General features: G+C 39.3%; 1 protein-coding gene across 23 annotated transcripts in view; it reads left to right on the plus strand.

The window, feature by feature from the left end:
* Positions 1–27994, plus strand: part of PALS2 (protein associated with LIN7 2, MAGUK p55 family member) — a 124828-nt gene that overhangs the window by 80274 nt on the left and 16560 nt on the right. For 15 of the 23 annotated variants that reach the window (XM_051852828.3, XM_051852829.3, XM_051852831.3 and 12 more), the window contains 5 exons: positions 12204–12245; positions 14194–14325; positions 17245–17344; positions 17681–17749; positions 19722–19883. In XM_051852828.3, coding sequence (XP_051708788.1) covers positions 12204–12245; positions 14194–14325; positions 17245–17344; positions 17681–17749; positions 19722–19883 — 505 coding nt within the window. The remainder of the gene's footprint in view (positions 1–12203; positions 12246–14193; positions 14326–17244; positions 17345–17680; positions 17750–19721; positions 19884–27994) is intronic. The other 8 variants (XM_070059664.2, XM_070059665.2, XM_070059666.2 and 5 more) reach the window with 1 other exon arrangement.

Here is a 27994-nt window from a genome sequence, read left to right on the forward strand (position 1 = left end):
TGGATTACAATGGCTTCCCCCCATAACGTCCTTCCCACCCGCAACCCGCCCCTTTCCCACTCCCTCTCCCCTTCCATTCACATCAAGATTCATTTTCGATTCTCTTTATATACAGAAGATCAGTTTAGCATACATTAAGTAAAGATTTCAACAATTTGCTCCCACACAGAAACATAAAGTGAAAAATACTGTTTGAGTACTAGTTATAGCATTAAATCTTAATGTACAGCACACTAAGGACAAAGATCCAATGAAAACGAGAACTAGGAGTGTTGCTGCTTCTGCTGGAGCAGTAGGCACAGGCCAGGACTGTGCTGGGCAAACTGTGGGCCCCCTCTGCAGAGAAAGCTGTGGGCAAGCAAGGGCAGTTCGCCTCTGTGACTCTCACTCCAGGTTCCACCGTGTAGCACGGTAGTCACTCCTGCTGCAGTTTCAGTTCAACCGTGGTCTGAAAATATTCAATGGAATATTCCAGAAATAACCCATAGGTTTTAAATTGTATACCACCTGATAACATGAAGAAATCTTCCCCTGCCCCTCCCCAGACCTGAAGCGTTCCTGTGTCCAGCACATGCCCATTAGTCACTTAACCTGAGCTATCAGGGTCACTGTCGCTCTATCACAGTGCCTGTGTTCAGTTATCTCTTACTGTTTACTTAATGATGCCCCAGAATACAAGAGAGTGATGCTAGCAATTCAGAGAATTATCAGTGTCAGAGAAGTCATATGGTGCTGCCTTTAAGTGAATAGGTGAAAATTGTCAACTTGATTAAGAAAAGCAGTCATATCCTGAGATTGCTGCAATCTGCATAGGAATGAATCTCCTATCTGTGAAATTGTGGAGCAGGAGAAAAATCCACGCTGGTTTTACTGTCACACCTCAAACTGCAAACGTTATGGCCATATTGCGTGACAAATGTTTAGTGAAGATGGAAAAGGCATTAAATTGTGGGATTTGGTGCTATCTGCAGTTTCACTCATCCACTGGGAGTCTAGAATGTGGCCATGGATCAGGGAGAGTCACGTGTGGTGCCGTGGAGCCCATCTCCGTGCTTCCTTGCGACTGCTGGGATAGCAGCTGGAAGACAGGAGCTCTCCCTACCAGGGTGGTGGTTTTCCAAGTGTGGGCAGCGCTGGCCGAAAGTCCAAATTCTTCTATGAGACATAAAGGTTTGCATTTCTAAATCTGAGGATTAGGGTGAGTTAGAAACTGTAGCCAATTCTGAGGTTCTTCAACTTACATATAATTTAGGTTTCCAGAGACAGCTCCTAATTCCGTTTTTTCACTGAGGCCAACTGATGGGAATTCTTACTCCTTCTTTCAGGTCAATATGACCTGGTTTCCAAAAGCATTAATAAAAAAATAAATTGTAGTGCTGTTTGACTCAAGGATAAACATGTTAAAATTCCCCAGAAAATATTACTAAATCAAATTTAATTGTGTGTAGAAAGAGGTAATACGGTGTGTCTGAGCTGGGTTTGTCCTAGGTATGCTGGCACAGTTTTATATTAGAAAATCTGTATATGTAACTAAATATATTAACAGATTAAAAGAAAATAACCTTTAATAATTAAAATAAAAAAATAAAGGAAAAAACCAACAATTTGATTAAAATAGAATAGCTTTTCATATTTTTCACTAAAGATTAGTAAATTAGGAGAAAGAGGGAATTGCCTTCATTTCCTTAAAAAAAAAAAGACTTTAAACATTCTGAATTGTTGAATGTTAAGTTTTCCCTTTATCAGAAACTGAACTCTCGGCTAGTCTGCCTGACACCTCTTGAGTGCCAACCCTAGTGCCCCATGAAGCCCTATTTCCAACAAAATAAAAAGAACCCAGCCCATCATAAACCAGGGGAACTTGCCAGCCTCTGGGAAAAGTATGCATTAATGAAAAGGAGCTGCCTTCCAGTGATACAACCAACACTGTCTGTCATAGCTGATAATGCAATCTTCAGTTCTCCTCAAAGAAATTAGAAATAAGTAGTATCTCTGATACGGAAGAGGTAATATGTTTGCAAACCAGGGAGTAGAGATCCTGTTCAACAGTCCCAGTGTTCAGCATCTCTGGCAGCAAACACTCTGGCCATTCGCAGCCATGCTAAGACAAAGCAGCTGCTGGTGGAAATGCCACCAGCATCTGAAACCAGCTTGGTGTTGAGAAGCTTCAGGACAGGGGCGGAAGCTGGACAGGAAGCCACCATTGCTCTTGAGGAGGGTGACCTTGTTCAGAATTTTGATGAAGCTTCCGACAGTGAGGCAAACTGAATAGATTCAGCTGCTTAAAACAAGTTCAAGAATTTTGACTGCTTTTTAAAAATTTTTAGGATCTAATGAAATGTAGATCCATAGTATTTAAAATTCCAAGACTCTTGGGACACTGCTGTCTTTAATTTATGCAGTTATTTATAAGCCAAAGAAGTGAGAAATGAAGTTTAAAACAAAAGTAAATGAAGTCTTCAGTTACTTTAAAAAAAAAAAAAAAGGAGCTGGGAAAGGGCCTTTGCTAGCAGCACTTGCGTTCAGTGTGGCCACCGAGGTTCTGATGTGGAAGTCTGGGGAGGAAGAAGTTTTAGTTTCAAATTATAGGATGATTGGCATAGAAAATGCCCAAACAACTATAAACTTAGAAATAAGAATTTAGCAAAGTTCTTGAAAATAAATTAATATACAAAAGTCATTTGCATTTTTATGTCATCAACATACGTAGTAACTATGACATCATTTACAATAGAACCAGAGAATGTCACGTTTATGTCTAGGAATAAGTCTATCAAAAAATTGAAGACCTCGGGCCGGCGCCGCGGCTCACTAGGCTAATCCTCCGCCTAGCGGCGCCTGCACACCGGGTTCTAGTCCCGGTTGGGGCGCCGGATTCTGTCCCGGTCGCCCCTCTTCCAGGCCAGCTCTCTGCTGTGGCCAGGGAGTGCAGTGGAGGATGGCCCAAGTGCTTGGGCCCTGCACCCCATGGGAGACCAGGAAAAGCACCTGGCTCCTGGCTCCTGCCACCGGATCATCGCAGCGCGCCGGCCGCAGCGGCCATTGGAGGGTGAACCAACGGCAAAGGAAGACCTTTCTCTCTGTCTCTCTCTCTCACTGTCCACTCTGCCTGTCAAATTAAAAAAAAAAAATTGAAGACCTCAATGGTAGAGTTAGAAACATACCAGGTAACTCCAATTTAATCCCATCAAGGTGGCATGTACCAATGCCATCTCACCAGTCCAAGTGATCAATTTCAGTTCACAATTGATCATAATGAAAGGACTAAGAGTCAAAGGAAGCACATAAACAAGTCTAGTACCTGCTAATACTAACCGATAGAATAAATAAAGGGGAGAGTGATCCAACATGGGAAGCGAGGTACTCAGCAGACTCATAGAATGGCGGATGTCCTAAACAGCACTCTGGCCTCAGAATCAGCCCTAAAGGCATTCGGATCTGGCTGAAAAGCCCATGAGAGTATTTCAGGCATGGAAAGCCAAGACACTCTGGCAAAAACAAAACAAAACAAAACAAAACCCTAAATGAAAGATCTCTGTGAGTGAGATCCCAGTGGAAAGAACAGGTCTTCAAAGAAGGAGGTACCTTTCTCTGAAGGGAGGAGAGAACCTCCACTTTGACTATGACCTTGTCTAAACAAGATAAGAGTCAGTGAACTCAAAAGGCTTCCATAGCCTTGGAAACTCATGACTGGTGCATAGGGAGATTACTGATGCCATAAACAGGAGTGTCAATTTGTAAAGTCAACAACAGGAGTCACTGTGCACTTACTCCTCATGTAGGATCTCTGTCCTTAATGTGCTGTACATTGAGACTTAATGCTATAATGAGTACTCAAACAGTATATTTCGCTTTGTGTTTCTATGGGGGTGCAAACTGTTGAAAACTTTACTTAATGTATGCTAAACTGATCTTCTGTAAAAAAAAAAAAAAAAGAAATTATCAATTCCCAACTTGACTCTCACTGGGATTAAACATGACAATAGGTCTGATCTGATTTCATCATCATTTTAAAAATCATCTATTATTTTTCACTTTATGTTTCTGTGCAGGAGCAAACTGTTGAAATCTTTACTTAATGTATGCTAAACTGATCTTCTGTATATAAAGAGAATCGAAAATGAATCCTCATGTGAATGGAAGGGGAGAGGGAGTGGGAAAGGGGAGGGATGCGGGTGGGAGAGACGATATGGGGGGGAAGCCATTGTAATCCATAAGCCGTACTTTGGAAATTTATATTCATTAAATAAAAGTTGAAAAAAAAAATTGAAGACCTCAACACACAAAAAATGGTTAAGACAATCAAAAAATCATGTTCTTGGGCAGGAAGACAGTATTCTGAAGATGTCAGTTTTCCTCAGATTGACTTGTAGATTCAATGGAATTCTGATCAGTATTCCAAAAGTTTTTCATGGAATTTAAGAAGATGAATAACCAAGAAAATTTTGAGGCAGAACAGGGTTTATCATTAATGTGTAGGAATCAAGATATTATTGGCCTGGGCACTGAGATTGACAGCATGATCAGTGGATTAGCTCAGAGAAATACCTGCACATGTATATTGCTTCAATAAATGATAGATGTAAAATTGCAGTGAGAAAAGGAGCTATTGAATGAATGGAGGAAATCGGTTATTCATAAAGACAGTGTTTGAAGTTGTGTTCCTGTTTGACTCTACATACAAAAATCAAGCAGAAGGGAATACTTGGTCAGTAAATATATGAAGATATGCTTAAAAAGTTAACTGTAAGATACCATTTTATCCTATTCAATTGCCAGAAATTGTAGATGTGAATCTATAGTACTTCATCTACATTGCTGGGAGCAATGTAAGTCAGTATAGCCACATTGGGGAAAGACATAGTTTACTATCTCTCAGAGTAGACTGTTAACATATATCATGATGCAGTTGCTTCCTAGAGCAGTTCTTACATATGTACAGCTGGAAGCATGTAAATCCTAAAATATGACATGCATGTAACGTGATTGTTTTTTATTTAAAATAACTGCAATTAAAGAATACATATAGATAAAATTAGAACTGTGTACAAAAGGAAAAGCAAGAGCTTGTGAACACAAGAGTCAGGGTGAGGGTTACCTTGACTGGGGAGGCCAGGATGATGGGACGAAATGGAATGGAGGCAGGAAGACCACTCACAATTCTACTCTTTGTTTTGGGTGGCTCTTTATTATACTATTAAAACTGAACAAAAACAATGTGTGGACTGGTGATTGAAGTGTGCTATGGATTTAAGAATTATGGTTAGTCCCCTTATATCAGAATAAAACAAGTATGTCCTCAAAAAAAGAATTATGGTTAGTATAATTCTCAGCAGCCTGGGTTAACAGATTTTTTTTTTTTTTTTTTTTTGGTAAGGATTTTTATTTGACTAACTGAAGCTTACATTTGTGGTCTCCAGATGGATATATGCCATACAAAAGTGTGAAATCCCCTGCAAGCCTTTTTTAAAATATATATATTCTGATCTCCTTGCTAATTTCAAAGTGGTGTGTGTAATTTAATCAAGCAAGCCAAGTTCAGACACTTTGAATATCTACAGGAAAAAAAAAATATCCTTCCTTGGTTATCTCAGCTCTCGTCATGGAGCACTTAGCAACCGTGATCACTGTGTTTACCTCTTGTCACTCACTCTGATATGGACTCACTCTGATACAGACTGGCTTGAGTGTGGAACTATGACTAGGGACCCAGGTTCTATTAGCAACACTAGCAGCATGTTTAGCCAACACATTCCAACGAAATTAGTAGCCACACTGTAATTTAACATCAGTCACAGTGGAGCTGTTTCTTCAGCCATTTTATCCATCTTATTTATTTTGTCCTGCTAATTATTGTCAGCTGCATTGGCACAGCAATATTTCTGAAGAATTTTTTTTTTGTACTTTACTGATTTTGATTTGACTTTTCAAAGCATGTTTGAGATAGTCTCTGCAAATAACATCTAGTTAAAATGTACAGCTTGATAAATCTGGATATCCATATGTACCTTTGAAACTATCAGCACAGTCAAGGTCATGAACATATGTCACCCCCCCCAGCAGTTTCCTTTTTTTTTTTTTTTTTTATTTTTTTGACAGGCAGAGTGGACAGTGAGAGAGACAGAGAGAAAGGTCTTCCTTTTGCCGTTGGTTCACCCTCCAATGGCCGCCGCGGCCGGCGCGCTGCGGCCGGCACACCGCGCTGATCCGATGGCAGGAGCCAGGTGCTTTTCCTGGTCTCCCATGGGGTGCAGGGCCCAAGCACCTGGGCCATCCTCCACTGCACTCCCTGGCCACAGCAGAGGGCTGGCCTGGAAGAGGGGCAACCAGGACAGAATCCGGCACCCCGACCGGGACTAGAACCCGGTGTGCCGGCGCCGCTAGGCGGAGGATTAGCCTAGTGAGCCGCGGCTCCGGCCCCCAGCAGTTTCCTTAAATCCACTTGGGTCCATCCCTCTCCCTTGGGAGGCCTTGGCCTCCCCCTCACTTCAGGCAGCTGCTGCTCTGCTTTCTGTCCATTTACATAAGTTTTTTATCCCACCCCCCCGCCTTTTTTTTTTTAATGGAAGTGGAATCATACATGTAGACTTTTTAAAAAAAGCTTTGTTGATCTGCCTTCTTTCAGCTAATTATTTTGGGATTCACCTGTGTTATATTTATTGATAGTTCATTCCTTTTTATTCACAAAGCCTATTCTATTGGATGGTTGTAGCACAGTTTGTTTACCCATTAACTGACTGATAAACATTTTCATTGTTAACATTTGGGGACTATTACAAATAAACCTGCCGTCAACATTTGTACATTAGTCTCAGGTAAATACATGGGAGTTGGAAGAATTTGGTGATATAGTAGGTGGATGTTGAACTTTTAAAGAAATAAACTGTTTTAAAGAATGATTGTCCAATTCACATTATTACTCCACATCTTAAGCATATGTGTTATGGTCCATCTTTTGAAATTTAGCAGTTCTTTTAAAAAAAAAAAATTTATTTGAAAGCAGAGAGGCAGAGGCAGAGACAGAGAGAGGTGTTCCATCTGCTGATTCACTTCCCAAATGGCCACAACGGCCAGAGATGGGCTATTCCAAAGCCAGGAGCCTGGAGCTTCTTCCATGTTTCCCATGTGAGTACAGGGATCCAAGAACTTGGGCCATCTTCCACTGCTTTCTCAGGCAATAGCAGAGAGCTGGATCAGAAGTGGAGCAGCTGGTACTTGAACCGTTGCCCATATGGAATGTTGGCACTGCAGGTGGCGGTTTTACCCACTATACCACAGTACTAGCCCATAATTTTAGCCATTCTTATAGATGTGTAGTAGTCTCATTATAGTTTTAATTTACATTTCGTTGGTGATTAAACAATATTAACCTTCTTTTGCGCATGTACAGTGCTTACACCTGCCCCCGAGAAGTATCTTCATATCTTTTGTCCATTTTTTGAGTTGGTTTCTTATTTAGTTTTGAGCATTCTTTGTATTTTCTGGATATAAGTGCTTCATAAGAATTGTGATTTGCAAACATTTTCTTCTGGTCTGGCTTGTTTTCCCTTCTCTTAACGGTGTCTCATTCAAAGAGCAAAAGTTCTTAATTTTGATTAAGCTCAATTTATTTTTTTTTTACTTTTGTAAATCATACCTTTGTTCTTTTGTAAGAAATCTATGCATAACCCAAGATTAGCAGAATTTTCTCCTATAGTTCCTCCAGAAGTTTTATAGCTCTGTGTCTTAAATCTAGCTGCCAAATATTTTTTGAAACCCATGCATAGTTTTCTCATTTCACATATTTTCCACATAATACTTTTGTAAAATTTGCATCAAAATAAACTTACACTTTTAATTATATTTTTCCATGAACTTTTTGAGGTGCTCTGTATATTAGGCTCCTTGATGATGTCCATAGCTCACTGATGCTCTTTTCATTTATTTCAGCCTTTTTTCCTCCATGTACTCCATTTTGAATAGTTTTTATCACTCTGTCAAGCTTGCTCTTCTGCAAGTATGCCCTTCTGCATTCTGCTGTTAGTCATCCCTGACAGAGTTTGTGTCTTAGACATTTTGCTTGTCATCTCTAAGTTCACATTGGATCTTCTTTTGTATCTGTTGTGTGTCTACTTAACATACCAGGTTCTTTCTCTAGCTTCTTAGCATAGAAACCCAATATGTAAAGTTGAATTAATCACTGTAATGTCCTTGTCTATTAATTCTATCACAGTTGTGTTTGAGTGGACCACTCTGTTTTCTCCTCATTCTAAGGCATATTTCCTGCTTCCTAGTGTGCTGGTAATTTTTGATTGGCTTCCAGGAATTATGAATTTTACTTTGTTGGGTGATGGATATTTCAGTATTAGAAATATTCTTAAGTAGGGGCAGGAATTGTACAGTGGGTTAAGCTGCCGCCTGCGAGGCTGGCATCCCACATGGGCTCTGGGTCAAGTCCCACTTGCTTCACCTCCCATCTACCTCCCTGCTACCCTGCCTGGGAAAGCAGCAGCAGATGGCCCAAGTGGGAGACCTGGATGGAGTTTCAGGCTCCTGGCTTTGCCCTGGCCCAGTCTCAGTGATGCAGCCATTTGGGAGGTGAACTAGCAGATGGAAGATCATTTCATTCATTCTCTCTCTACCTTTCATGTAAATAAATTGATTTATTTGAAAGTCAGAGTTAGGCAGAGAGGTCTTCTATCCGCTGGTTCACTGCCCAGTTGGCCACAGTGGCCAGAGCTTCACCGATCTGAAGCCAGGATCATCCTCCGAGTCTCCCACATGGGTGCAGGGGCCCTAGGGCTTGGGCCATCCTCTGCTGCTTTCCCAGGCCATAGTAGAGAGCTGGGTCAGAAGTGGAGCAGCCGGGACTCAAATCGGCGCCCATATGGGATGCTGGCAGTGCAGGCAGCAGCTTTACCCACTACGCCACAGTGCCAGCTCCATTAAATAAGTCTTAAAAATGTATATTCTTAAACTTTGTTCTAGGATACAGTTCCTTGTCAGTAGTTTGATTCTTTCAGCTCTTGGTTTTTCAGCTTTGCCAGGTGTGACCAAGACAAAGGAAATCTGGGATGTAACTGTGTAGTTAGCTGGGGCATTTGCAGGGTTCATCCTGTTTCCATTATCTGATCTCTGATGTCTTGAAAAACACTTTCATATAATATGTCCAGTTTTTTAATAGTCTCAGATTGAAGGGTTATGTTACTTCATCTAAGTCAGAATAGGAGTCATTTGAATAAGTGAATCATTCCCATGGTAGAAAAAACTTTATATATAAATATAGATATAGATATATCCAGCTATCTTCTACTCTGATTCCTTTCTACTGCATAGTTCTCACCATCCCAATAAGAAACTATGCTATTAGTTTATCTTCCCAGAGTGTCTTTATTCATATGCTAGTAAATGGTAGTTACCTATTTTTATTCTCCTTCCACCTCCTTTTTCATTTGTTGCATAGCAAACATGGTATTTTGTACCTTGTATTTTTTCCACCAAACCATGCATCTTAAGGATCTTTCCTCCTTGGTACCTGGATAGCCTGTTGATAAACACACACCTTTTTAAAAAATTTTTATTTAATAAATATAAATTTCCAAAGTACAGCTTTTAGATTATAGCAGCTTCCCCTGCCCCATAATCTCCCTCCCACCCGCAACTATCCCATCTCCCACTCCATCTCCCATTCCATTCTTCATTAAGATTCATTTTCAATTATGTTTATATACAGAAGATCAATTTAGTATATACTAAGTAAAGATTTCAACAGTTTGCACCCACACAGAAACACAAAGTATAAAGTACTGTTTGAGTACTAGTTATACCATTAATTCACATAGTACAACACATTAAGGACAGAGATCCTACCTGGGGAGTAAGTGCACAGTGACTCCTGTTGTTGATTTAACAATTGACACTCTTATTTATGATGTCAGTAATCACCCGAGGCTCTAGTCATGAGCTTCCAAGGCTCTGGAAGCCTCTTGAGTTTTCCAACTCCGATCTTATTTAAACAAGGCCATAGTAAAAGTGGAAGTTCTCTTTTCCCTTCAGAGAAAGATACCCTCTTTGATGGCCCATTCTTTCCACTGGGATCTCACTCACAGAGATCTTTCATTTAGGTGTTTTTTTGTTTGTTTGTTTGTTTTTTTGCCAGAGTGTCTTGGCTTTCCACGCCTGGAATACTCATGGACTTTTTAGCCACATCCAAATGCCTTCAAGGCTGATTCTGAGGCCAGAGTGCTGTGTAGGGCATCTGCCATTCTATGAGTCTGCTGTGTATCCGGCTTCCCATGTTAGATTGTTCTTTTTAATTCTATCAGTTAGTATTAGCAGACACTAATCTTGTTTATGTGATCCCTTTGACACTTAAACACACACCTTTTTTAAACAGCACAATAGTGTTATATTCCATAAACTTGTCATTTTAACCCGTTCTCTACTACTATATATATTGCTTTTAATATTTTCCTCTTAGAAGTAAGTCAGTAGTTAATAGTCCTATACACGGGGGCTGGTGCTGTGGCATAGCAGGTAAAGCTGCACCCTGCAGTGCTAGCATCCCATATGGGCACCGATTCAACTCCCAGCTGCTCCATTTCCCATCCAGCTCTCTGCTATGGCCCGGGAAAACAGTAAAAGATGACCCAAGTCCTTGTACCGCTGCACCTGTGTGGGAGGCCCGGAAGAAGCTCCTGGCTTTGGATTGGCCCAGTTCCAGCTGTTGCGGCCATCTGGGGAGTGAACCATCAGATGGAAGACCTCTCTCATTCTGCCTCTGCCGCTCTGTAACTCTGCCTTTCTAATAAATCTTTTTAAAAAATTCCTATACACAAGTCATTTTGTGTCTATCATATTGATAACTGTTGAATACATTCCCAGAAATAGATTACTGGGTCAGAAGGTTTATACATTTGTAATCTTGATAGCTATTACCATATTGTGCTCCTGACAAGTTTAAGCATTGTTCCATAGGCCTATTAGCCCCCAGTACTTTCAACACAATGTTATCAAATATTTGGATTTCTGATGAGGTAGGAAGAAAATGTATTCATGATATAGTTGTAAGTTGTACATTTTTTTACTCTAAGGTTGAACGTTTATGTTTTGGGGTTGTTTTATGTTAATTTTCATCTACTTGAAAGGCAGAGCAACATACACAGTTACCCCATCTGCTAATTCATGCCCCAAATGCCTGCAACAGTCAGGTTGGACCAGGCTGAAGTGGAGTCTAGAACTCCATCCATGTTTCCCACATGGGTAGCAGGGGCCCGTGCACTTGAACCATCATCTGTAGCCTACTAGGACACATTAGCAGGAAGCTAGAATAGAAGTAGAGTAGCCGGAACTTGAACTGGCACTCTCATGTGGGATGCAGGCATTCCAAGCGGGTGGCTTAACACCCGCTCTGCCAAAATACTGCCCTTCCTTAGTTTGAAAGCCATCTGTGCTTTCTTTTCTGTATTCTATCCTAAAAATTTTTTACTATTCTTTTAGTAATAAGAATATGGAATTGAAATATTTTAATAATGAATGAACAGTTAACATGCATAACCTATTAGTGAAGCACTTTAAAATGCATTTAATGAAATATAATCTAGTTAAATCCTTATGGTTTTAAGGCCATTGCCAAATATCTAGATCAAAGGTTTTTTAAAGCTTAAAGTTCAAAATAAAGCCAGGTTAATCTGAGTTTTTGAACACCTAAGTTATATCTCACAATTAATATGTAAAAAATAAGTATTGTTCCTCTAGAAATCTTTTTGAGAGATATAGTTTGTATTCTACAAATAACTGCATTTAGGGAGCAATTCAAAAGGAGTAGAAGTGTGAATATTTGGATTTTGGACTATTTTGTAAAGTCTGAGCTTTATGGTTGCAAAGTATGTTGTGTCTTACATGTAAGCTTGATGACCACACTCAATGTTAGATGACAGGGCATAGGTCTTAACTCACACACCCTTCTTGAGATACAGGATATGCAGATATTTTTATAGCTTTAACATAGCAATCCTTTTTCTCAGCCTCATCTCCAGGACCTCTAACTTTTTGCTTCTGTCACTTATAATTTGCATGGATTTTCCCTTGTGACAATTGATTAGGGAGGGAAGTGCTCTACCGAAAGAGTGAAGTAATGAAATGGACCAGTAATTTGTTTATATTTTGTTTATTATAAGTTGAAAGTCTGGCTTTACTTATGCAATTGAAAAATATATTTTTAGAGTTGCATCAATATGGAGAGGCATCCAGCACATGTCCATCAGGTATGATGTTATTTGAGAACATTCGCTGGTACTTGGTTTTTCTGTTTTATCAGAATTAAAATCACCTTGATTAAATTTAAGTCATTTTGGTTTTTTGTTGTTGTTGCCAAAACGTTGAGCTGCATGCCATTGTCAAGGCAAACTCTCACACTTTAGCAATCTTGAATATTGTTTGCTTGCTTTTTAGATACTTATAAATTGTCTATCAGGAAAAAAAATTGGCTTACTGATTTTTTTAGCATGAATTTTTAGCCTTTTCAAAGCTATTGAAGATATTTTCACTGCTTTCTACAAAAAAACCATACAATTGCAAGTAACCAAACTTTTATTTCATGTAACCAAATTTAGTTATTTTTAAATTATTTCAGGATGCATCAGTCACATTGGTTTTTACCACACTAATATATCTACTTATTATTTAAATATCTTATGTAGTTGTATTTTTGGAAGTATGATGAACAGATAGGAAAACAGCATTATTGTTCTGACTAATTGTGTGCTTTTCTGCTTATTAAAGTTTTCTTGCTGATTATCGCTAAGGCTGTTCTTTAGATGATAAAATTTGTAACTTCTTAATGAGTGGACGGTTTATACATATTCAATAAATATGTATAAAACAAGCCTGTTTTAAGAAAGCTGTTGGTGTGAACTTGCTATCAAATACTGAAAGTGCCTAATTTAATTAGAATTCAGGCTTGGGCATTTGGAGCAGTGATTAAATCTAAGTTGCCACTTGGGACACCTGCATTCCCATATTGGAGTGCCTGGTTCAAGTCCCAGCTACTCCAATTCTGATCCAGCTTCTTACTAATCCACCCTTGGAGGCAGTGTGTGATGGGTCAAGTATTTGGGTCCTTGCTGCCCATGTGGAAGAGTCTGACTGAGTTCCAGGCTCCTGGGTTCTGCCTGGCCGAGCTGACTGTTGACAGGATTTGAGGAATGAAACCAGTGGATAGATCTCCCTCCCTTCCTCTTTCCCTCTCTCCCTTTAAAATAAAATGAAAATAGAATTTCAAAAAAATTCAGTTTTAAACAAATGAATAAGTTATTCCAAATAACTGGAGCTCATAATGGTGGTAACGTGCATATTTTTATTAATAAAGCAAATATAAGAGAAATGAGTACTTAAATGAATTTAAATTGAAGATGATCTCAAGGCGTTTTCAGTATTTGTCTTAAAACTAATTTAATGCTGATCATTTAAATTTAAGTGATTTTATAAATCAGATCAAGACAATTCCAGGAAAGTATTTTTTGCCCTAGTTTTGGTCAGTTAAATCTCTGTTAAAGTTACCAAATGTATTATTGCAGGTCTGACATCAGCATGAAATTTTTTGTTTAATTTTGTTTTGGGGGTTCCTTCACAGTCAGTTAACACATCTTAGATAAATGCTTTAAGTCAACTGCAAGTATTATTTCAGGATAATTGGAAAGTAGCATTTACTTGCATTAAAATTATGCAGTGTTGGAAAATCAAGTGAAAAATTGGGATAAGAATAGTGGCATAAAATGATAGTCAAGCTCTTTGTTGATTTAGGATTGGATAGATTAAAATGGAATTGAAAAATATTTTTATTTTTCTTAATATAAAGAGAACAGATTTAACATGATTCATAGATACAATTTTCTGTTTTTTGAGATAACATTTTTATTTACTTTATGATCAAAGGCTTAATGCTCTACTAGAGTTGAAGAAATAAAGAGAAATAAGACATAAACATTAATATATTAAAATTTCAACATATATTAATGTTTTGTTTCTCTCAGGTACCAAATCATCTTATTAATATTCTAATAGCTTGATTCTTATTTGTCAGAGACAACTTCCTTAACCCCAAATACTCAGTACACTGTCAGTTACATTCAAATCAGTGGTTTGAAAAGGATGTGAAAAGATCAGTGACAAATGATAGATCTATGGTATTTTTCATTGTGCTGTGTGTTTTAGGTGTTTGTGAAGTGTCATTTTGATTATAATCCATACAATGATAACCTGATACCCTGCAAAGAAGCAGGACTGAAGTTTTCCAAAGGAGAAATTCTTCAGATTGTAAACAGAGAAGATCCAAACTGGTGGCAGGTTAGTATGCTTCTCAGAGATTCTTCAGCTGCTTTTCCAGTTCCAGTCTTCGATCTGGCCAGTGTCTGAATATTCGGGAGGAAGGTATTAGCATTTGCTCCAATGATTTTTCCTACACAGCCAGCTCCTGCTTCACAACTACTGATTTTATGGACAGACGGCCCAGTTGTGAGCAGCTGTAAATAAACAGTGCTAACCTGCCTGTGGTGCCGGTGCCCTGATCAGGGGGTGAGATCGGCTGCCTCTGTGCTGCTGGGCAGAAAGAACTCACTTGGGATAGTCCCTCTCTCACCTCCTCTCCCTGTGGTCCTAGAGAGTAAAGCATAATTTCTTCAGGTCCTAAATCCACTCACCCACATGTCAGTTCTTGAGAAACGAAGCCTTGCTCTATCACTTCTGTTTGTTCTTGGGTTAGAATGTGAGTGTGCAAGGGAGATAAATATTTTTCCTGTATTTTTCCCTTGCTCCATTTGCCAGAAGATCTGGGTGATGATGTTCTTTTGCGTCTTCCCTAACACGCTGTTCAGAGTCCTCTAGCAGCAGTAATAAGTCTGTTTTTGTCTTAATCAGCTAGCAACTACAGTATTTAGAACTAGGGAAACTGACAAATCAGAAAACTTGAGATCTTTTAAGCTATCAGAGCAAGTGAAGTCTCATTAAGAACAGAATGTAAAAGGAAAGGACCCAGACCGAGCACCAGACTGTAAAATCAACTGAAAAGTAGGTAAATCATAGCAGCAAATTTTATGGCCTTCCAAAGGAAATGATTCACAGAATGAGAACAACCTCACTAATGTGCCCCTGCATTTAAAGTAAGGTGCTGTTAGGTGTAAGTGCACTGCGTGGTGAGGAAACTAAGAAGTGGATAAATTAGAAAGAATCCATGGTGTCAACAGGTTTTTACTGAATTTCTTAGACCCCTCATTTTAAAAATCTGCTTTCTGTGGCTGTTTCCTTTATGAATTTTTCTAAATTTCCCTCTCCTTTCTCTTTTCTAAGAACACTGTCGCATAGTTCTCTTCTAACCCTGTCGCCATTATTTCAGTCTCTTCCTGTATTGTGACAGTCCTTTGCTTGAATTCTGTTTTTCATGATTGTAATTGCTAGCAAAGGTACCAGATTTTCCATGCTAGTTACAAGAACAGACACTAACCTTGTGATAAAAGCCAATTTTCTAACTATTTAAATATATTACCAATTCGCATTTTGTTTTAAAAGTTAGTGTTTTTTGGCATTAGAGTTTTTATTTAAATTTGCTGCCTGTCTTGCATCAGCATTGTGCCATAGCAGGCTAAGTCAATGACTGTGAAGCTGGCATCCCATGGGGGCTCTGCAAGTCCCAGCTGATCCTATTCTGATCCAGCTCCCTGCTAGTGACCCTGGAAAAGCAGCAGCAGATGACCCAGCTGCTTGGGCACCTGCATCCACGTGAGAGACCTGGGTGAAGCTCCTGGCTCCTGGCTTCAGCCTGGCCCAGCCGTGGCCATTTGGGGAGCAGATGGAAGATTCTCTCCTCCTCTCCCCCTCTCCCCCTCTCCCCCTCTCCCTCTCTCCCTCTCTCCCTCTCTTTCTTTCTCTGTAAGTTGCCTTTCAAATAAGTAAAAAACATCTTTTGAAAAATTGAATTTGCTGCCTCTCAGAATATTCAAGTTCCTGGTATAATGAATGAAAATTTATACTCATTATTCCCATTGTTGCCTACTTTTCACTGATGTGGCCTGAGAAAACGCCAACTGTAGGGGTGCTGGGTGCAGCGTCTTCTCAACACGTCACACTGTGCAGTGACAGGCGCATGGAGGCTCTAAAAGTTCACGGAAAATGCTATCTTTTCACTTCACTTCTACACAAACTTTTTGAAGTCCTTTTATAGTATTTCCCCTTCTTCGACTAATTTAGTGTTATAAATAATTCTGCTAATTTTTTTAAGGTTTATTTATTTATTTGAAAGGCAGAGTTACAGAAGGGGAAAGAGAGGTCTTCCATCTGCTGGTTCGCTCCCACCCCCCACCCAAATAACCACAACAGCCAGGGTTGGGCCAGACTGAAACCAGGAGCCAGGAACTCTATCCAGGTCTCTGATGTGGGTGGCAGGGACCCATAGATTTGGGCCATCTTCTAGTGCCTTCCCAGGTGCATTACCAGGGAACTGGATTGGAAATGGAGCAGCCAGTCCTCAAATTGGCACTCCTAGGGGATGCCAGCACCACAGGTGGTGGCTTAACCTGCTGCACCACAACACTGACCCCAAATGTTTTGAAAATGTGAAGACCCTGTATTTCATTGTATTTTGGTCTTAAAGTTTCCTCACCCAATGAAAGATAGGAAGGATTTTAGGTGCCGGTACTAAAATGTTTCAACTCACGTACCATGGATTTAATCTCAAGATTTTTGGGGGGGTCTTCATCTCTCGGAGCCCCTCTCCTGTCTGCTGTGGCAGGAGTTTTCTGACTTAGGTAAATCTTGCTTTGCTCACCAAAAAAAAAAAAAAAAAAAAATATTTTTCAGGGCCAGTGCTGTGGTCCAGTAGGTTAAAGCCCTGGCCTGCAGTTCTGGCATCCCATATGGGCGCTGGTTTGAGTCTTTGTTGCTCCTCTTGTGATCCAGGTCCCTGCTAATGTGCTTGGGAAAGCAGAGGAAGATGACCCAAGTTCTTGGGACCCTCCACCCATGTAGGAGACCCAGAAGAAGCTCCTGTCTTCAGATTGACTCAGCTCTGGCCACTGCGGCCATTTGGGGAGTGAACAGTGGAGGGAAGACCTCTGTTTCTAACCTCTCTCTGTAACTCTTTCAAATAAATAAAATAGCTTTTAAAAAGTCATAAAAGAAAATATATCTTTTTGTTTAACTGCTGATCTTACTCACTAGAATATGGTGTCTAATTCTAGTCACTGAGATGTACATTCATTAATTTGATTCCAGGCCAGCCATGTAAAAGAGGGAGGAAGCGCCGGTCTCATTCCAAGCCAGTTCCTGGAAGAGAAGAGGAAGGCATTTGTCAGAAGAGACTGGGACAATTCAGGTGATGAGCTGGACAGGATACACAACAAGTAGTCCTTTGTGGCCACCTTTCTTGGCCTCTTTTGACTGGAAAAACAAATGAATTTATTCAACATACATCTAGATTGAATCCCTCTAGTCCACTTGAGTGGCTCTCGAAAGTAATTTTTTCGATCCCTTTCTGCCACCTGCTGGTAAAGCATCAAAACTCAGTGGCTCCTCTGACCCCAGCCACCACCTCCATCCCCTCTGCCTGCTAGGATGCACCTTGGGAAGGTAGTTCTGCCCCACAGAGCAGGACTGGCAGGTCTCGGTACTGTGACGCACTCTAAGTTCTGTTTGTCTTGTCCTCCTTCAGGACCTTTCTGTGGAACTATAAGTAGCAAAAAGAAGAAAAAGATGATGTATCTTACGACCAGAAATGCAGGTAGGTTTTAAATACTTGTCTTGAGACATCTAAGTGGAGCAGATTTTTATTTTTTTTTTGTGGCATAAATTTTGAATCAGACTAGTCCACAACTTGAAGGGGCTGGCCTGTGAACAGGTGACAGGCTATGAGTATAATCTAAAGACACTATTTAAATCCTGAGAGTGTGTATGGGATCAGTGCACTTGGTTTTGTGATTGTAATTTGCAACAAAATGAATTAGGATTTTTGCTTGTTTAAATGAAGGAGTGTGTTATAATTGTTCAGAGAGTTGTAAAATAGTAATTTATTGTTACTAAAGGACAGAGGATACTAAGTTCTCATCAAGGGCAACTGTGTTGTGCTATAATATATATCCATGCAAGAATAGCACTGGACTAAATGAATCTTAGTCTGATCTTTTTTTTCCTTTAAGATTTTTATTTATTTGACAGGCAGTTACATAGGGAAAGGGAAGGTCTTCCATCTGCTGGTTACTCACCAAATGGCCACAATGGCTGGGGCTGAGCCAGCCTGAAACTAGGACCCAGGAACTCCATCTAAGCTCCCACCTGGGTGGCAGGGACCCAAGCACTTCGCTATCTTCTGTTGCTTTCCCAGGTGCATTAGCAGGAGCTGGATCTGAAGCAGAGTAGCTGAGACTCAAACCAGTGGCTTATCCCATGCACCACAACCCCAGACTCTGGTAGTGTTCTTTAAAAGAGGTACATATTAAAAGAAAGACATGTTAACAGCATGAGGGCTTTGAAATATTAGCTAGTTTGATTGTGGTAGTCATTTCATGATGTGTACATTAATTAAAACATCAACTTGTATACCTTAAATATATACAATTCCTCTGTCAGTTATACCTCAGTGAAACTGAAATTTAAAAAAAAAAAAAAAACTGAAAAAAAAAAAAACTCAGCTCTGGATTAGGTACCCTTCATTGTAAGAAAGGGAGAGAAAGAGGAGAAGGGAAGGTAAATATGGAAACTGCCATATTTTTAGTCCTCAGCCATAGAGAGTAATAGGTGCAAGATGCAGCTCTTTGAGTCAGAACTGGCTTTGGGGGTTTCCTCGAAATAGTTGACAATTTTGAACATGGATTCTTGACTTCAGATCTACCTCTGTACTGGTAAATAGCATACTGTAAAGGAAGTAATATGGAAGGAAGGAGGCAGCTTCTTGTCTCCTAACATTGGCTTCACCTGCTGTGGGATGAAAGAATGACTGTTAATAGAATAACCTAAGGAGGAAGTGTTATTACTGATTGAGAGCTATACAAATTACAATGGGAAATAGAGTATTTCAGATCTACTTTTGGCCTTCTTTATTCATTAACATACACCCTTAAGGCTTTTTTGCAAAATAGAAAATGTGTAATTTTCCCATTGACTAAGATTGTAATTTTGGGATGTGTTTCTACTGAAAAGAGTTCGGATCCAATATTTTGACTGAACTGCAAATTTCAGGATCTTAATATTTAAACATCAGTGTGTTGTCTGTATGCATCATGTTAATCAAACTGGCATTTGCAGATTGACCTTTCAGCGTGTACCCATTGTCCTCACTGGAAGGCACACTCATTCCAGCAGCTGCACTAAATACACTCCCATCTTCTGTACATGATGTACACTTGTTAGTGTGAATTATGTAAACCCACTGTAATTTGTTTATATTAAAGGAATTATTTCTGCTGGCATTGATAATAGATTTCAACATATAGAGTGATAATAAAGATAACACAGGAATCTTTCTAATTTGCATAGGCAGATTTATAGGGTAAATGACTGGAAGCAAATGTTTAAAATCAAGATGTAAAATAACTCATACTTTGCCAAATTTGTGAAAACGGCTCTATTTTAAGGGGGTACAAGTCAAGTGATATTTGACAACTAAACCATTATGGAAAGAATAACAGAGGGATTTATTTTTTATGTAGAGGCAAGATAACTGAATATAAGATTTTCCTGTTTATTTTTGCATTTAGAATTTGATCGTCATGAAATCCAGATATATGAGGAGGTAGCCAAAATGCCTCCCTTCCAGAGAAAAACGTTAGTGTTGATAGGGGCTCAAGGTGTGGGCCGAAGAAGCTTGAAAAACAGGTTCATAGTATTGAATCCTACCAGATTTGGAACAACAGTGCCATGTAAGTTTTCTGTGTTTTCTTTGCTATTTAATTAGCTGGAAAGAGTATGGGCATATGGAAAGGGGAGATATTACTAATTATTTTGCCCAAATAGTTTTTTGCTATGACAGTGCAAATGAAGAAGTAGAAGATACTGAAAGACTCAGTAATTCTGTAACTATCTTGCGATGCTGCTAAAGCAGTGTTGGCTTTCTGCCTGTTGATGACAGTTGCTTCTTCAGAGTACTCAGTCCAGAAATATTAGAGTTCAATGCAAGTATTTAAGAACTGTGACAAAATTGGCATTAATTTACAACTGATGTCTATCAGGAAAGTTGTATTTTTCACCCATGTTAATGTAAAGAAAGGAGGGAAGCCTGCTTTGTCACATCCAGGATGACAAAACCTTTGTGCACTGTTGTGGTCTGGCTTGTAGCCTGGGAGGTCATAAACTAATTTTTGATGGCACATCAAGAGTGATTCATCTTCCACATGGGTAGCATTAATTAAGGTCACAAGATGCTGTATCCTATAAAATAATACTGGTGAGAATTATGGCCATTAAGTGAACCAGACATTGATTTGTGATCTTTGCATACTCTTCCTCTTGCCATATTTACATGGAAAGTTAGATCATGATATCATAAGTGTTGAGAATGGCATTCAATCAAGGCATTAGGTGATATCACTGGCTGTATTATAATGACTAATCTACTTCTGTCTTTGTTTTGGAGGTACATGAGCCTCTGTGGGGACTTGTATGCTCTCCCCCAAACAGAGCAGCAGATAAGCTCGAATGCCGTAATGACTCCCTTTCTGTACTTGTGTTATGGACTCTGTCCCCTTTTAACACAGTTCACCTCTAGGTATATGAATGCCTTTAAACTGTTTTGAGTCAAATCTTAGTCTAAAGCTGCCCCATCTCTTTTAAATAAATTTTAGAGTTTCTCTTGTTTGATCCTGTAGGTTTTGAGATCTAATGCTTGGTGAATAATCTTATTGCTAAAATTCTAAGAGGTCGGGAGAGTAACTCTGTCACTGCCCTCATGTTCTCCTTATAATCCCTTCAGGGGAATGCTGTGGTTCCAGGGTAGGCACTGTAAATCTATAAATTAGACAAATCCTAAGTAGTTGCTAGAATAAAAACTTCACTGTTGTCATGTATTTTAAGGCTATAATTGTGAAGTAAAAGGTTTTCTATTTTTATCAAATTAATATATGCACAGTGTATTATTCAAGTAGTTCTAAAGACATACAATGGAATAAAATAACTTGCTTTCTTCCCTGCCCCACCTTTGGCCCACTTACCAGAAGTAGTCAATTTCATTCTTCTTTGCTGTTCTCTTGGTAGTGTTCAGTATTTCTTAATAATGTTTTTACTTTGTTGTTTCCTGCTTTATCCAGTTTAGGGTTTATCAGTTGACTTCCTAATTAATCTCTCAATATAAAAGATCAATTTTTTTAAAGATTTATTTATTTGAAAGTCAGAGTTACACAGAGAGAGGAGACACAGAAAGAGAGGTCTTCCATCCCATGGTTCACTCCCCAGTTGGCCACAATGACCGAGCTGCGCCAATCCAAAGCCAGGAGCCAGGAGCTTCTTCCGGGTCTCCCACGCGGGTGCAGGGTCCCAGAGATTTGAACCATCTTGTACTGCTTTCCCTGGCCATAGCAGAGAGCTGGATCAGAAGTGAAGCAGCCAGGACTAGAACCGGCGCCCATATGGGATGCCGGCACTTCAGGCCAGGACGTTAACCCGCTGCACCACAGCGCCAGCCCCAGGGATAGATCTGTTTTTGGTTAACTCAGTTTTACATCCCTGAGCAGCCTCCCCTGTATCCAAGGCAGCAATCACTAGAGTTCTTTCTTTCTGCTGCTCCTTACCTGATTGTATACATATCTGTACATGGTTTTTTTGGTTGTTGTTTAAACCAGATTCACTCATCGAGTAAGTTGTGTTTTTCCTGAAGATCTTCCTGTGTCACTGAACTCTCCAGGCTTCAGTGAGGGCTGCACGTTCTGTGTTCTGCCTGCATGACCATCAACACTAGAGCATTGTCCTTTGTGGTGGTCCTGGCTGGGAGCAGTGTTCTGGATCTCATTCTTGTTCTTTCTTGGTCTAGCGCCTCATTTTACTGGGCACATCCTCCTGTAATCTCACAGAAAATGATGTATGGAATATCATGTCTGTATGTTTGTGTTTAAGATGTGTATTTTCTGTCCTATATTTGATTCATTATTTGTTGAAGGATAGAAATTCTGGATTGTAAAATCCAAAAGATGTTACTTGTCATTTCTCAGAGGAGCAGTGCCATTCTAACTCTTTTACACATGACCTTACTTTTCTTTCAAAGATATTTAGAAAAGCTCTCAGCCGGCGCCGCAGCTCACTAGGCTAATCCTCCGCCTGTGGTGCCAGCACCCCGGGTTCTAGTCCCGGTCGGGGCGCCGGATTCTGTCCCAGTTGCCCCTCCCAATCCAGCTCTCTGCTGTGGCCCGGGAGTGCAGTGGAGGATGGCCCAAATCCTTGGGCCCTGCACCCGCATGGGAGACCAGGAGAAGCACCTGGCTCCTGGCTTTGGATCAGCACGGTGCGCTGGCTGCAGCAGCCATTGGGGGCTGAACCAATAGAAGACCTTTCTCTCTGTGTCTCTCTCTCACTGTCCACTCTGCCTGTCCAAAAAAAAAAAAAGCCCTTACATATGTTCGTGCTGAGAATATTCTCTAATCAAGATTAAAGAGAGGGAGATAGAAATCAGCCTGCCCCGTATCCTCCCCAGTGTTTAGCTTCTAGCCTCAGAGTCCCAAGTTCCTTCCAGGTTCTTGTGCAGGGTAAGTCTGTCTCCTTCCACAACTCCCTCTTCATCCCTTTGGCTGCAGCATCTTCTGTCATGAAACCCAGTTACCAGAAGTCAGTGTTGACATCTTATGGCTGTAGCATCTTAGGTTTTACTTTTTCATTGGTATTGGTTTCATTTCAGTTTTAAAAGATTTTTTTTCTTCAAATTTTTTTCATCTTTTTAAAATTTCAATGTCATATATAACAAAACTAGTTTAAGAATAATGGTAGCAGTAGCAATAATAATAATAATACATATGTTCTCAGAACCCAAAGTGTCTACTTAAATACTTTCAATTGCACACACAGGTGGTACCCACATAGCACTGAATGTTAATTACACTTTTGCCTTTTCTTCGCTCCTTTATCCCATGTTTATCTTTTTTGTTTTTTTCTGTTGATTTTCCAATTTTTCAGTTGATTTTTTTTATTTGACAGGTAGAGTTAGAGAGAAAGGTCTTCCTTCCATTGGTTCACCCCCAAAAATGGCCGCTACAGCCAGCACTGCGCCCATCTGAAGCCAGGAGCCAGGTGGTTCCTCCTGGTCTCCCATGCGGGTGCAGGCGCCCAAGCACTTGGGCCTCAGTTGATTTTCTTTTTTTACAGCTTTGTTGAGATATAATTCACATACCAGACAATTCATATATTTAAAGTGTATACTTCAGTGGTTTTCAATATTTTAGTATACTCACAGTTATATAGGCATCATCACAATTTCAGGATGTTTTTATCATCCCAAAAAGACACTCTGACCCCCTTGCCATCAGTTCCCTCTCCCCCTTAATAATTAGCCTTGGGCAATTATTAATCCTCGGTCATAATAGATTTCTTTATGTAGTATTTTGTGACTAGTTTTTTAACAGAATGCCTTCGAATCATCCAGGTTATAGCATTTATCAGTACTTAGTTTCTTTGCATTGCTAAATCAGATTCTATTTTATGGTGTTCACTCAGTAGACAGACATTGGATTGTACTTTAGTTACTGTGAACGGTGCTGCTATGAATATTTGTATACTGTTGTTAGTGGAGAAATAGGCTTCATTTCTCTTGGATTAGCTGCCCAGGACTGGAATTTATGTCATATGGTCACTGTATGTTCACGCCTTGAGGAACCGTCACAGTCTTTTTCCACAGAGGATGTCTGAACCCTTTGACAACTGAGCAGTGTGGGAAGTTTTTCCAATTACTCTACGTCCTCACCAACATTTGTCAGCTGGCTTTTTGATTATAGTCATCCTAGTGGATATGAAGTTTATAGTTCATTGTGATTCTAATTTTTTATTTCCCTGCAGTTTGATAATGTTGAGCAGCTTTCCATGTACATATTTTCCATTTACCTATCTTCTTTGGAGAAATGTCTGTTCCGATTGATAGCTCATCTTTTTTAATTATGTTATATGATTTTTTTCTTAAATTGTAAGAAGAATTTTTATAGTGTGTGCATGAGTCCTTTCTTTATAAGATATGATTTAGAAATATTTTCTCATATTGTGTCATGACTTTTCATGTTTCACTGGTAACCTTTAATATGTAAAAATTTTACATATTTCTTTCAAATTTCAGTCTTTTGGTATCACATCAAATATGGTATAAGACTTTGCATAACTCAAGTCCACAACATTTACTCCAGTATTTTCTTCCAAGAGTTTTATAGTACTAGCTCTTACAGTTAGATCTATTATCAATTTTGAGTTCATTTTTATGTAAAATATGGTAGGGAGGGGTATCCAGTCTCATTGGTTTGCTTGCAGATATTTCATTATCTCAGAACAATTTTATGCAAAAAACTTTTTTTCCTTCCTTGAATAATCTTGCTGTCCTCCTTAAAAGTCAGTCAACTGTGAATGTGAAGATGTATTTGTGGACTCAGTTCTTTTCCATTAACCTGTATGTCAGTCCTCATGCCAGCCCCACATTGCTTTGATTAATGCGTTTTTGTAGTCGATCTCAAAGTACAGAATTGAAGATTCTCCCATTTTTTTTCAAGACTGTTTTAGCTTTCTAGGTCCTCTATATAAATTATAATGTAAACTTAATTTCTACAGAAAAAGGCAGCCAGAATTTTGAGAGGGATATTAGTAAATCAATTTGGGGAGTATTGCCATCCCAACAGTATTAAGGCCTCCAATCTGTGAGCATGGAATGTGTTTCTGTATATTTAGATCTTTAATTTCTTTCAGTGACATTTGTAGTTTCCAGTGGACAAATCTTACACTTTTGTCAAATTTGTTCCCAAGTATTTTGACGAAATCAAGCATTAAACATCTTTTTATTGTTCTAGTAAAAAGTATTATTTTTTTTTCCTTGCTAGTGTATAGAAATGCAACTGATGTTTTGTGTGTTGACTTAGGGCCTTTGCTGATCTCATTAGTGCTAATGATTTGTGAGTGTGTGTGTGTGTGTGTGTGTGTTGATTCCTCAGGATTTTCTATATACCAAATCATGTTTGCAGATACAGTTTTACTTAATCCTTTCTAATCTGGATACCATTTATGTTGTTTTCTTGTCTGATTGCCCTGCATAGAACCTGCTGTGCAATACTGAATACGGGGGGTGAAAGTTGACATCCTGTCTTGCTCATGATCATAAGAGAAAGATGTGAACTTTGGTTATTCAGTGTAGTGTTATCTCTGCATGTTTTGTGGATAGCCTTTCTCAGGTTGGAAAAGTTTGCTTCTATTTTTTATTTTAAAGATTTATTTGTTTATTTGGAAGCAGAATTACACAGAGAGAGAAGGCGAGGCAAATAGAGGGGTCTTCCATCTGATAGTTTACTCCCCAGTTGGTTGCAACGGCCGGAGCTGTGCCGATCCGAAGCCAGGAGCTTCTTCCAGGTCTCCCATGCGGGTTCAGGGGCCCAAAGATTTGAGCCATCTTCCACTGCTTTCCCAGGCCATAGTAAAGAGCTGGGTCAGAAGTGGAGCAGCTGGGACTAGAACCAGCGCCCATATGCAGGTGGCAGCTTTACCTGCTGCACCACAGCGCTGGCCCCAGTTTGCTTCTATGATTAGGTTGTTTTTTATCAAAAAAAAAAAAGGTTGTGTGGTTTGTTCCATAGATACTGTCAGGTCTAGTTGGTTTGTAATGCTGTTTAAGTTTTCTGTTTCCTTGTTGACCTACTGCCATTATTGAAAGTGTGGTATTGGAGCCTCTAGTTGGTGACTTGTCCATATTTCTCCCTTCAGTTCTGTCACATTTTGCTTCTTCATATATTTTGGGAGTGAGATTAGGTACATATATGAAGGGCCTTCAAAAAATTCATGAAAGTGCATATTATGCTACCTGTGCATGGTTTTCAAGTTTTGATTCACACCAAAATAAACATAGCTTTTAATTCCATTTTTCTTTCAACTTTTCTGAAGTACCTGCGTATGATTATAATTGTCTTGTCTTCTGGATGGACTGACTCTTTCTCCTTGAAAAGTGTTCCTCTGTGGACATTTTTTTGGTCAAAGTCTGATTTGTCTGATAGGAATGTATTCACTGCAGCTCTTTTTGGGTTCTTGTTTTGTGATATCTTTTCCAGCCTAGTTGTATCTATCCATCTCAAGTGCCGTTTGCAGAGAGAATGTAGTTGAATCATGTTTCTGTAAAGGCAGTCTGCCAATCTCTACCTTGTAGTGTAATTACTGATAAAGACCTAATTGCTTCTTCATGATTAGGTTCAGGTGATACATTATTGGAAACACATAAATCATATTTTATCCTTCTCCAAAAATTAAATCTGTAGCTGCAAACTTGTCAGTTTTGGCCCCTTCCTGATGGAGTTAGTTTTGGTTATTGATTTAGGTGTGATATCTGCTGGATTTTCTTCTCTGTAAAAGATAACTTTCCTTACACTTGTAATTAATAAGTAATCCGTTCAAAGATACTTTGAAACTGTGTAAATAACCTCAACAAATTTGAGTAAACTTTCACCCAGCGAAAATCCTATCAATAATCAAGTACTCTAAAATCTTTTCCTAAACTTGGGAAAACAACCACCAGAATCTGATCTCATCTCTCATTTAAGCACAGTGTCCTTTGAGTTTTCTCTTCCATTCAGTGGCTGGTTGGATTGTTGTGTGAGATCTTTGGGACACAAACCAGGAAAGAGCTCAATGCTTGTCAGGGCACTGACTTCATACAGGCTCCGTCAGAGCTCCTTTCCTCCTTCTCTTCCCGTGGTCCCATCGAGGACCTGGTAACTGTGTTTAATACCGAAGTTCTTGTTTGTTACCTGATTGCTCTGATGTCTGCATGTACTGAATATGTCCCAGGTGAACAGAGAATTTATTTTTTGCATTTCTGTAGCCCTAGCACCCAGACCAGGATCTGGCACATAGTATATGCCCAGTAAATAGTTGATGAACCTCATGACCTTATTCTTACAAGTCATTAAAATGTCTGTGTAAGCTCAATCTTAAAAATAAATAAATGCATACATACATACAAACCAATTCAAGAATGGGCAGAAGGACTTACTCATTTCTTCAGAAGATACAAATATGCTCAGTAAGCACAGGAAAAGGGAAATGCAAATCAAAACCATGGGGATCCCTATTTTATGCCCATTAGGATGGCTTTCGTGTTTTTTAGAATAATAACAAGTGTTGGCACAAGGATGGGGTAATAGGGAACCCTTGTGAGCTACTGGTAAAAATGTGCAATGATATATCCATTGCAGAAAACAGTGTAGTAGTTCCTTAGAAATTTAAACATAGACTTATCTTGTGATCCAGCAATTCAGCTTCTAAATAAATACCCCCCAAAGAACTGAAAGCTAGAATTCAAGCAGCTATTAGTAGCATTTGCAGTAGTCAAAAAATACAGACAACCCAAATGTCCATTGATGGATAAATGGATAAACTGTCATCTTACATATGGTGGAATATTACTCAGCCTTAAAAAGGAATGGAATTCTGACACAGGGTGTGATATAAATGCACCTTGAACATAGGCTGAGTGAAATAAGCCAGATACAAAAGGACAAATATTGTATGGTCCCAATTATATTTTATATGAGGTGCCTGGAATATGTCAAAGAGACAAGAAAGGAGTGGGGGCTACCAGGGGCTGTGGGAAGGCATAATAAGAAGTTAATTATTTAATGGATACAGAGTTTCAGTTTGGGATGATGACGAAATTCTGGAGATGGGTAAAGCTGGTAATTGTACAACACTGAAAACAAGGTTAATGCCACTGGATTGTGCACTTAAAAATAGTTTAAATGGTAACTTTTATGTATAGTAGTTTAAAAAACTTAATGTAATAGCTTCTTAGTGTTTCAGCATATAAGTATGCTACAGTTTA

The sequence above is a fragment of the Oryctolagus cuniculus genome, chromosome 16 (genome assembly GCF_051225735.1).
Source record: "Oryctolagus cuniculus isolate XC-2025 breed Fujian yellow rabbit chromosome 16, ASM5122573v1, whole genome shotgun sequence".
Classification (NCBI taxonomy): domain Eukaryota; kingdom Metazoa; phylum Chordata; class Mammalia; order Lagomorpha; family Leporidae; genus Oryctolagus; species Oryctolagus cuniculus.